The sequence below is a fragment of the Panthera onca genome, chromosome F1, assembly GCF_046562875.1.
Source record: "Panthera onca isolate mPanOnc1 chromosome F1, mPanOnc1 haplotype 2, whole genome shotgun sequence".
Lineage (NCBI taxonomy): Eukaryota > Metazoa > Chordata > Mammalia > Carnivora > Felidae > Panthera > Panthera onca.
Window position 1 is genome coordinate 44,217,022 of NC_138355.1, and position 12,208 is coordinate 44,229,229.

At 42.2% G+C, this 12,208-nt stretch overlaps 1 protein-coding gene across 12 annotated transcripts in view; it reads right to left on the bottom strand.

The window, feature by feature from the left end:
* Positions 1 to 7,582: 7,582 nt before the first annotated feature.
* The window catches only part of LOC132686389 (alpha-1,3-mannosyl-glycoprotein 4-beta-N-acetylglucosaminyltransferase-like protein MGAT4E), a 31,226-nt gene continuing 26,600 nt past the window's right edge, over positions 7,583 to 12,208 (bottom strand). For 6 of the 12 annotated variants that reach the window (XM_060644136.3, XM_060644132.3, XM_060644138.3 and 3 more), the window contains 5 exons: positions 11,722 to 11,786; positions 11,325 to 11,377; positions 10,952 to 11,081; positions 9,868 to 10,027; positions 7,583 to 8,817 (listed from right to left, as the gene is read on the bottom strand). In XM_060644136.3, coding sequence (XP_060500119.3) covers positions 7,613 to 8,817; positions 9,868 to 10,027; positions 10,952 to 11,059 — 1,473 coding nt within the window. In that variant the 5' untranslated portion in view covers positions 11,060 to 11,081; positions 11,325 to 11,377; positions 11,722 to 11,786 and the 3' untranslated portion in view covers positions 7,583 to 7,612. The other 6 variants (XM_060644141.3, XM_060644133.3, XM_060644142.3 and 3 more) reach the window with 3 other exon arrangements.

The window sequence follows — 12,208 nt, forward strand, 5'->3', positions numbered from 1 at the left end:
TCCCAGCCAGATTGACATTTGTGTTTGATTTCTTCTGAGGTCTCTTGCCTTTGCTTACAGACATCTTTTTATATTTTTACATGGTCTTATACATCTGTGTGTTTGTGCCCTAATCTCCTTATAAGTTCACTAGTCATATTGGACTAGGGAAAACCCTAATGACCTCTTTAAAAAATTTTTTTTTCAACGTTTTTTATTTATTTTTGGGACAGAGAGAGACAGAGCATGAACAGGGGAGGGGCAGAGAGAGAGGGAGACACAGAATCGGAAACAGGCTCCAGGCTCCGAGCCATCAGCCCAGAGCCTGATGCGGGGCTCGAACTCACGGACCGCGAGATCGTGACCTGGCTGAAGTCGGACGCTTAACCGACTGCGCCACCCAGGCGCCCCTCTAATGACCTCTTTAAAGACTCTGTCTCCAAGGGAGCCTGGGTGGCTCATTCAGTTGAATGTCCAACTCTTGATTTTGGTTCAGGTCATGATCCCAGGGTCATAGGATTGAGCCCCATGTTGGGATCCACGCTGAGCATGGAGCCTGCTTAAGATTCTCTCTCTCTCTCTCTCTCTCTCTCTCTCTCCCCCCCCCCTTCTTCTCCTCCCTCTGCCCCTCTCCCCTGCTCACACTTTTTCTCTCTCTCTCAAAAAAAAAAAAAAAAAAAAAAAGAGTTAAAGACTAACTCCAAATACAGTTACATTCTGAGGCTACGGGCTAGGATTTCAGTATATGAATTTGAGGGGGGAGATGTGACACAATTCAGGCCATAATGGAGGGGTGCTATTTTAAATGCTATTGTTCTTAAAGTTTTGATTTCTACTTGTACTTTATTATACAGCAATAGGTTGATTTCTCTATGTTGACCTTGTATTCTGTGATCTTGCTAAACTCATTCACTAGTTCTAAGAGGTTTATTTTGTTTGTTTTTGGTAGATTTCTTGGAATTTTCTATACAGACAATCATGTCATCTGTGAATAGGAATAGTTTTTTTCCTTTCCAGTCCATATGCCTTTTCTTTGACTTGCCTTATTGCACAAGCTAGTACTTCCAGTACGAGTACTGCCTCATTCCCATCTAAGGGAGAAAGCATTCAGTTTTTCACCAGGAAGTGTGATGTTAGCTATAAGTGTGTGTTTTGTAGCTGCCCTTTATCGGGTTGAGGAAGTTCCCTTCTATTCCTAGGTTTCTCAGAGTTTTTATGTTGCATGGATACTGAAGTCTATCAAATGCTTTATTCTGCATCAATTGTTATGATCTTCTTTACACTATAATATAGTGGATTATGTTTGTTGTTGTTGTTGTTAATACTGAGCCAGTGTTGCTTTCCTGGGAATAAGCCCCACTTGGTTCTGGTGTATCATTCTTTTTACATATTACTGTATTTGATTAATATTTTGTTGATAGTTTTCACAACCATATTCTTGAGAGATAGTGCTCTATAGCTTTCTACTTTCTGTACTGTCTTTGTCTGGTTTACATTGTAAATGCATTGTTTGAATCAGGATCCAAATAAAGTCCGTCCATCGAGATTTGTTTGTCTCTTAGGTGTTTTTAAAGTATAGATTTCCCCTCCATCTCTCTCTTGCCTTTTTTTCTCCCTTACAAATTTTATTTACTGAAAAATTGAGAAGGCTGCACTCCTAACCACTACAATAAGCTGCTTGTAGAAATTATTTGGGGCCCAGTGTCCAAAGGGCACAGCAATTTATGTTTATAGATAGTCCTGGGTGAAGTAATTCCTAGGGGTCCTACTGATAAGTAGGAGGGTGGGTAGTTGTTATCAGGGAGTTCTGATTCTCCTCCTGAGATGGGGGGCTCTGTCTGTGTGGAAAACTATAGTTCAGGATGGTAGAGGGAGCATCTCTTACTTTTAGAGTGTAGATCAAAGAAGGATATATGAGCATTCAGTGTGGGTATTGAAGTCAGGAGGTCAGGCGATGGATTTCAACAGGGGTACTAACAAAAGTTTCTGAGGCAGGCAGGAGCAGCTGGATTATGAAATGAGGGGGAATCCAAGAAATAGAAAGTGGGAAAAACGATCACAGAACACATTTGCTGAGTGCTTATAATGTTTCAGGCACTATTTCAGGCACTGGGGATATAGAATTCAACAAGACACAGACCAGCTTTAGGGGAATTAATAATCTGGGCCTCCAATCCATTAAAAAAACCCCAAAACCCCATTCTTAGCTCCCCATTGTTCTTAGAATAAACATCAGACATAGCCTCCAGACTCCCTAAAAGTGGTCCCTCTCTAGCTTTTCTTCCTCACATGACGACAGACTCCATTTGCTTTCTTCCCTTCAGTGACCCTCTTTTCCATTTTCTTGAACAATCATGTTATTAGGGTCTTCGTAGTCTTTGCAAGTTCCAGTCCTTTTGCCTGGAACATTCGTCTCCCATCCTTCCACCCACCCTTCACCTAGGTTTTTCTAACTTATTCGGAGATTGTTATAGGCACAGTTCTAAGATGGCTCCCAAGATTATCCCCAATAACCCAATCTCATTAGACATCCTGACTCTGCACTGCTTTTTGTTAGCACTTATCACAATGGTTATGTCTGAACCATCTTGTAGTCAGTTATTTTCTGTTTCCTGCCTAAAATTTCAGCTCCGTGGGGTAGGGACCGACATATTTCCAGCACCTTACAAAGTGTTGTCATACATTAGGGGTTCAATAAATATTTGGGGATTATACACTGTTCTGATATTACAGACAGCACAAGAAAGGAAAATTGTTTACTCTGTATGAACATAAATATAAAATTCATGAATAAAATATTAGCAAATGATATCCAACAATTAATTAAAAAAATAAGCCACAATCATGTTGGGTTTACCTCAGGGATGGAAAGAGAGGAAATCTCTATATAAAATTCTTTGCATTAATGGATTCATGGAAAATGATCACATGATCATATCATTAGTTGCCAAAAAACATTTAATAAAGCTCAACCCCATAAGTTTTTAAAAATTATTTTTAAGGCTTTTGAAAACGTTTTACTTATTTTGAGAGAGAGAGAATGAGAGAGAGGGAATGCGTGCATGAGTGCGGGTGGAGGAGCAGAGAGAAAGGGACAGAATCTCGAGCAGGCTGTGTGCTGCTTGTTTGGTCCCATGAACCATGAGATCATGACCTTAGCCGAAATCAAGAGTTGGGCGCCCAACCAACTGAGTCACACAGGAACCCCCAAACCCATAATTCTTAGGAAGCTAGGAATAGATGAGAACTTTCTTAATTTGATAAAGATCATATACCAACAGTCTACTTCAAATATCATACTTTAGATACATTTCCTTTAGTCAGCAACGAAGCTAGAATATCTGTCATCAATGCTATTATTTAACATGGTATTGGAAATCCTTGCCCAGCAGTTGGCAAACTTTTTCTGTTTGGGTTGAATAATAACTATTTTAGGACATACAGTCTGTGTTGCAATTATTCTACTGTGCTGTTGTAGCATGAAAGCAGTCATAGGTAATACATGAATGAATGAAAGTGACTATGTTCCATTAAAACTTTATTTACAAAAACTGGCTGGGGTGCCTGGGTGGTTCAGTCAGTTAAGTGTCTGACTCTTGATTTCAGCCCAGGTCGTGATCCCAGGGTCGTGGGATTGAGCCTTGTGTCGGGTTTTGTGCTGACTGAACGTGAAGCCTGCTTAAGAGTCTCTCTCTCTCTCTCTCTCTCTCTCTCTCTCTCTCTCTTTCTCCCTCTGCCCTTCTCCCCCCAGCTTGAGCACTCTCTCTCTCTCTCTCTCCCTAAATAACAAATAAATAAACAAAACAAAAAGAAAAACTTTATTTACAGAAACAGGTAATAGGAAATATTTGGCATGTAGGCCATAGTTTGCCAATCTCTGTTCCAGCCAGTGACAAGGTAAGAAGAATAAGTGAGGAATAAGAACTGAAAGTGACAAAATAGTCATTACTGGCATATAGTGCACGAGAGTTCAAGAGAATCAATGAGCTCACTATTATAAATAACAAGAAAATTCAAGATGATTTCTGGATACAAGATCAAACTAAAATATTAAATTGTCCACTACATTACAATTGATGAATATAAAATAAAATATTATAGTAATAGTTTAATATATTAATATCATTATAATATGTAATATATAATATTATATATAATATGTATATATGTATTATATTACATATAATAATATATATGTTATATAATATAGTATATATAACATATATAAAATATAATATATTATATAATATATCAATTATAATATATTATATTATATATTATATAATACTATAATATACTACATAGTATATATGTTATATATATTATATTATATATAATATATTATATATATAATATATAACATATAATATATATTAATGATATATATATCATGATATATATAATATATAACATATAATATATATTAATGATATATATTAAACATAATTATTATATTATTATAGTAATTATATTATAATATAATAATAGTAATATTATTATAATATTATAATATAACAATATAATAATATACCATAATATATATTATATTATATATAATACCATTAATATATAACATATACTATATTAATATAACATTAATATATTAATATCAACAGAAAATATGGACTATGTAGGAATAAATGTAATGAAGGAGGTGCAAGGCCCTGATGAGAAAATTACCAAACTTCCTAAAAAGGCATATAAAAAATTCTTTCCCATTTCAGTGGAGGGCAGCTCCATCTTTCCAGTCATTTGGTCAAACACTTTGGAGTTATTCTTACTGTTTTCTCAAACCCTAAAACCAATCATTCAGGAAATTCTCTTGGATCAATTTTCAACATACAGTAAAAACTTGGTGTGTGAGCATAATTCGTCCAGGAAACACGCTCCTAATCCAAAGCACTTGTGCATCAAAGTGAATTTTAAGAACCATTGGCTCTGTTGTGATCATGTGACCTTTGGCATCACGTACTACTCGTATGGCAAGGCATCGCTCAGTTTATTAAGTTAAAATTTATTAGAAATGTTTGCTCATCTTGCGGAACACTCGCAGAACAAGTCACTCGCAGTCCAAGGTTTTACTGTGCGTTAAAAATATGACCACTTCCACTGCCACCACTCTGGTCTAAACCATCTTGTGCCTGCAGAAGCATCCTAATGAACCCAGTCTCCACCCTTGTTTCTCTATAATCTATTTGCTACATAGCAGCCAGAGTAATTCTTTTACAACTTTGGTCAGATCATGTCACTCTTGTACTCAAACCCCCGCAATCTCTTCTGCCTCACACTTATTTATTCTGTTCATTGCCTCTCCCACTTTAGTATATGTGCCCCAAGGCGGGAGCCATCTTGGTCTGCTTACCGATGCGTCCTGAGTGCCTACAACAGTGCAAGTAATACAAGAGATGACCGCTAGCTCCAGGGAAAACTTACACATGAAAGAAAATATAATCACGGATCGCTACGGTAAAATCAAGCCATCAAGCAATCCCTGAGCACAGTGTAGCTGCTAGGCTGTCTTGCCACACTTCCATAAATCCAGTTGCTAAGGAAACAAAGACGCCGTTATTACCCATGACACAGCAGGTTGCCTGGACTTCATGCTGCGATAATTCCCTTTGCTCCCTGCCCCCAGTTCTTCTTGGGAAGAACAGTGGATCTGTGTCACACCTGAGAAATGCTAATCTTAGGAAACTCTCAATCTTATAAGGGGACTGCTAGCAAACCCGACCAAACTTTGCTCCTCAGGGAGAGGTTATCTTTATTATCCTGCTGAGGAAACATCTTCTCGGAGGACAGAAGGTCTCTGCAGTGTCTCTGGAGTACTACATCTCTAAATCTCTCCAGAGAGAGAGAGAGAGAGAGAGAGAGAGTTACTGTCTTTTAAAACAAATCTGCCCTCTGCGGTGGTAGAAGACACTAGCTCTAGGTTCTAAGCCTGTTTGCTGTACAAACATCCTTGAAAAGAGAGCCAGAGTTGTGTAGAAATGCCTTGGACAATTGCCTGCCACCGACTTGTTCAGCAGTGAATACTTGACAAAAGCATGAGAATGTGATCGTCAAGAAAACTCTATTGGAAGAATGGGGGAAGGAGAAGGGCCTATTTGTGGAGTAGCATAAAAGGGCTAATCCCTTGGCTATTATGGCAAGGAATTGTATACAAAACTAATCAAAGAATGGTAGTGTAAGTATTTGGTGATATGGACTCAAACGAACACCCGAAGAACACTTAAGAGAGCTGAAAGTAGTTATGTCATGTTGCACTCGCTTGGTTTCCCTCCTACCTCTATAGCGACCCTTTCCCACTGACCCTTGGTGCCTCCCCTTCATCGACTCCATGTCTTCGTGTTGAAATGATCCAGGGCTCCGTCCTTGGAAACCTCGTGGCTTCATATGCTGACAGATTTCAAAATTTGCAACGAGGAGGTCATTAGCAATCTTGACAAAGAGCACTTTTGGTTGGGTGTAGGCACAAAATCCTGACTGGAGAGGGTTTGAGAAATTCATAAAGAATGGATATCCTCCCTTTGAGGATTCAGATCATCTTTCTATTACAAATCCCAAGTAAAACCTGATATTTAACAAAAGACACACAGTTCAAATGTAAAGAATCGTAAAAAGTTACAAGAAATCCTAGCAGAAATTCCTTAAAACTTCACACTCATAAATTTTGTTTTTTATAGACATTTTTCTAGATAGATTTTATGCATGCCGTGACTTACTTACTGAACTAGTGGTTTTGCCTTTCGTGGATAAAACATTTTTTGTTTGCTCCTTCTGCTATGTGATAATTCTATTTTCTCCTTACGTGATTTGGACAATTTCATCCAAAAATTTTGAAAAATTATTTAAAAGTTGTGACATCCTGTCATGTATGCTGCTGCTGATTCATTGAAAAGCTGGTTTCTCAACATCGGCACTATTGACATTTTGGGTGGGGTATGTCTGCGTGGTCGGGGCTGTTCTGTCTGTTGCGGTTTGTTTAGCAGCATCCTCGGCCTCTTTGTATGAGATGTCAGTCGCGTCCCCCGTTGTGACAACCGGAAATATCTCCAGACATTGCCAAATGTCCCCCCTTGGGGGGGGTGGTGAGGCCAAATCCCTCCAGGTGGAGGACCACTGTTGTAGAGAGGGTCAGAGAACAATGGAATTCAGGGAGACTGGGAAGAAGGTACATATACAGTGAGGGTAGAGACAGATTGCAAGTGAAAAGATGGGGAAAAAAAAAACTAAAAAAAAAAAAAAAGTTAGATGCTCAACTGACTGAGCCACCCAGGCACCCCTCTAGTGTAATTTTTTTAATGTCTATTTTTATTTTTGAGAGAGAGGGAGGGTGCAGGGCAGAGAGAGAGAGAGAGGAGGACAGAGGATCCGAAGTGGGCGCCGTGCTGACAGCAGAGAGCCTGGCACAGGGTCAAACTCATGAACTGAACCGTGAGATCATGACGTGAACCGAAGTTTGACACTTAACCAACTGAGCCACTCAGGCACCAACCCCCCTGCCCCCCGCCCCGCCGCCGTTCTAGTGTAATTTTTAATAGTATTTCCTTTCATTCTCAAAAGTGTCCCAGTTTGGATAATAAATTACATGCTCATCCTACTCTGAAGGAGCAGGCCTTGATCAATTTCGGCTTTATTTCTGGTTGGCCATGTTGATTCCATTCCCAAACCCCACCTTTCCAGAATTCCCACTGTAATAACTCTCCTCTTCCTCATGCTGAGTCCAGACTTTGATCTGCCTGATCAGGAGCCAAGACTCTTGAGAGGCTAGCACAAGCAGTCGTATACAACTCAACTCCTCCACAGAATCTTCTTCATAAAATACCCTCTGGTCTAAATTTCCTTCCACCAGTGGACCTAGAAGGGTATAGCGGGTGCAGCCTCTGGAATTCTCCAAGGGATCATAGCCCAGCTCCACTTGCCCCTGCTGTAGCCAATACAGCCCTTTTTTGTCAGAACCTGTCAGGACCTCTATCCGGATGACTTTTTGTGGCTTCTCCAAAATCACTGTCAGGTAGTTGCCTCTTACAGGATTGAGAGTAGAGTAGCACTCTTTGTTCAGAGTATAAGCATATTGTGGAATACCATTCATTTCTGCCATCATGTCAGTGAGGACGCTGGCAACGGGGTTGTCTGGTTCACCAAACACCTTCTCCTTCTCCACAGGAAAGCATGTGTCCTCAAACGCAGGATACTTGCCTATGTGGAAGAAGACTGAGGGACTGAAACGAATTGGAACATTCTGGGCCAAGAGAAGGCGGAATTCAGAGAGAAACAAGTAAATGGGAATATCCTTATGGAAAAGGAGAAAGAGAGAGGCCAGGCGGGAGAGGTCACTGGTGTGGAAAACTTTCCCAGAGAGGCTTAGGCTGGAGAACTCCAGGATCGCCCAAGGTAGTTCTTTCCAGGCTGATAATGCCCAATAGATGGTAGAAATAAATTTGGAAGTGCAGTAAACATAATCTTCCATCATCAGAAAGTATTCAGAGAGGTTGATAGCAAAGTTCATGAGGAGGGCATAATGGACTTTCTGCCTGGAATAATGCGCTTCACAGCGTGAGGTACGACTAACATTATTCCGATCTCCTGGGAGAGGAGAGTCACCGAGACGACCGTGGATCACGAGCAGCTTCTGGGCCTCAATATGTGGTTTGAAGAGGTCTGAAATATTGGCAACTGTTCGTCTGAGCCATTCGGGGTCGGGATCTGACAGGTGGACCAGCACCACAATACAATTCAGCTCGTGTTCTGAGGAAGCTTGGAACAGGGACCGCAGAGTGTCCAAGAGGTAGCTCCCGTTAGGGTGTTGCTCTGAGGAAATCCCTATGGTCAGCAGTTCTAGGGGTGGAGGGAGACAAGGGAGACTTTAGCTCTTCAAGATGGGGGAAAGGTTCCTAGGACGTCCTCTCAGGTCTCCCCTTAATGCCACACCTGTGACAAATTCATATTTCCCTTCCTTGGGAGAGTGTGGTCCAGAGGTGAGGATAATCTCTGGTTAGAAGTTGCCAAGTGGTTTTATTTGATCACAACTTTAAAAGGCTATCGGTGGAAACTTTATGAAAAACAAGCTTCTCTCTGATGGGGGAGGCTGCCATGTACCAAAGGTAAACTTGCTGGCTTGGCCAGTTGGCCAGGCCTTGACCTCAGAGTTATCACAGCTACCTTGAATCAACCAGACCCCGATTGGAGGATCTCCAGGGACTCATGTAAACCCAAGGGTTCTGGCACCCTAGTGCGCAGCTAGTCAACATTCACCCTCCCCTTTCTCCCTCTGCTCAGTGCTTTTGACCATAGCTCCCTCCGGGTCCTCTCTCATCATGTCTTCCCCTCCCTGGGGAGCTATGAATGAGCTTCGCTATGGGGTGGCTCCTTAACGGGTCACTATGGACTTCTCAACTTGTTAGTCATTCAAGGGGGTGGCCAGTGGGAAGAAAGTACACTCAGAATTATGATCTACAGCACATTTCAGAGCTTGGTCCTCCCTCAGAGCAACCTGCTTTTCCATCAGACACGAGCTCACGTTCCCTTTTTACCCACCTTCCTTTTTCTTTTCTTTTCTCTTTTTTTTTTTTAAGTTTATTTATTTTGAGAGACAGACAGACAGATAGGGAGAGAGGGAGAGAGAGAGGCAGAGAGAGACAGAGAGACAGAGAGCATCCCAAGCAGGCTCTGCACTGTCAGTGCAGAGCCTGATGCAGGACTCAATCCCATGAACCGTGAGATCATGACCTGAGCCGAAATCAAGAGTTGGAAGCGCAACTGACTAAGCCACCCAGGTGCCCCTCCTCTCCCCTGCCCCCCCCGCCCCCCCCCGCAATCTTCCTTTTTCTTATTGGAATACCTTGTCTGACTTTCTCCTAGTCTGACCACTCCCTCCCCTATACTCACTCTTCTCCTGGGGAGGGGATCCAGCCAGCAATTTGTACTTGGCCTGTTGGAGTAAAGGGGAGGCTTTCTGCATGTCCTTGAAGTTCTCTAGATGGTTTCTGCTCTCAGAGATCATTTGGTCCTGCCTGAGCTGCCACAGTATTTTCTTCTTTTCCTCCTGCTGAGGATAAGATGAGCATCAGCCCTGATATTCATCCTTAGACTCCTGGAGACAAATAAGGGGCAGATCCCCCTTTTAGGACAGGCGGGGCAAGCCCCAGGATCTGGTCACCGGGAGCCCAAGTGTTAGGACTCAGCTGACTGTTATCCCCACCTCGCCATGAGAACACACAGGACTTTCCAGAAGGAGTGGTGGGCCCTGGAGTCAGATAGGAAGTAAGAATGCTTATAGGAAGATCATAGGCTTATGCAGAGTAAGGACTTGCCTGCCCTACCCTGCCCCACATCTAACTTCTCCTACCGTTATCAGGCTGGCAAAAAAGTCCTCTAACTCGGCTTAGACTGTGGCAGGTGCTGAAGACCAATGCCTGGTCCTGTCCTTCACGAAGTTATCCACAGTGCCTCAATTCTAAAACTCTTTCTTTTACTCCACTCTGACCATGCACACATTTCTGAACCATTTCCCCACATCACTTATGTTTTCCTCTAGATGGTTTGAGGCATTAAGGAAAAATGTAGACTTCCAAAACCTGAGCATTTGGTTTTCTCTGCTTGCAGCTGTTGTACACGTGGGAGAAGTTATTTTAGGGCTTTGTGTCTCAATTGCTTCGTAAGAGAAATGGGACGAATAACATCTCTCACTCGAGACTCTGGTGAGGAAAGTGCCCAGCACCCAGGCAGTCCCCATCACATGCAGGTCCTGCCAGTCAGCCTGGTTTTCTAGAAGTATCTGTGCTTTATTCAAGTCTTCTCCATCTTTCAAGGCTGGCTCAATATTTATCTTTTCTCTGACACTCTCCTGATTCTTCAAGTGCCCTCTTCTTAGAACTTCTATGATGATAACTAGAGTGTTTGGATAACTGGAAACCCATCCCCTCCTACCGAAGGATTGACAAACAGTCCAGTCTCAGCCTCTGGTTCTTACCAATGATAAGTTATATGTAAGATGCTCTTCATTATTCTCTTGGAGGAAGAAGCTCAGGAAGATTAAGGACACAACAACTATGATATATTTCCATAGGCAATGACGCATGGTGCTGGGGCCTGGAGGAGCTCTGCAAAGAAACGTGAGCGGGATATGACTCTTAAGTGCTTCCAGCTTACAGAAGCATAAGGATGTCCTCCTCCTACCAGGAAGCCTCCCACATCCTTTCCCCCTTCCCTCCGCCTGGACACCACTGCCGAATTATTTCCATAGTCTTTTCTCCACGCACTTCAACCCTCCCTCCTACTGGTAGCCATCTATGGAGAGACAAAGGTCAAGGAGTTTGATTCTCTTCCACTTCTACCATCTTCACCTCCTGTCTGGGTTTCCAGGTAAAATTGGAGTAGCTTCTTTTGTTTATCCACTCTTGGAGCAGAGACCCAACCACAGCGGATGTGTTGCCAAGAAGAGGAAATCAAGGGTTAGGCATTAATCATATTTTTCCCTAAACTCTGAATTCAAGTCAAAGACTCTACTTGGATGTTATTGATCAATAAATAACTGTTTATTATTGTCTTGTCTGTTAGCTCCCTGTTTACTTTTGTGCCTGATCATTTCCAGGATTACGTTAGGCAGATTATGATGTTGTGAATCAACTCAGAGGGACCAAGAGAAACTCTTGTTGGTATATCTTCCCCCCCAACCTGGACTGGTAAGTAGGTTGCAAACTAAAAGTGACCAGAAATTTCTAATCACGTGAAAGTCTTTACCATGTTTGGAGTGCTATGTCCTTCGGAGTCTTTTTGTTTAACAGAAGATGAGGGCTGGCATTTCTCTGAAATCAAAGAGAAAAAACTTTAATATTTTTATGCATGCAGGATAGGGTCCCAGAGTGGCTCTTCTGAGGTAGCAGAAACTAGTCACCCCTCCCAGGAAACCCTGCTTGACAACCATTGTCCACCCTGAATGGGGGGGCTAGTTACCACTCCAGCCTCACATCGAGCACCTGTTTCTGGATAAGGTGAGGCTGAAGTTAAAAAAATTTTTTTTTAACATTTATTCATTTCAGAGACAGAGAGAGAGACAGCATGAGCAGGAGAGGGGCAGAGCGAGAGAGGGAGACACAGAATCAGAAGCAGGCTCCAGGCTCCGAGCTCCCAGCCCAGGGCCCAACGCGGGGCTTGAACTCATGAACCATGAGATCATGAACTGAGCCAAAGTCAGACACTTAGCCGACAGCCACCCAGGTGCCCCAAA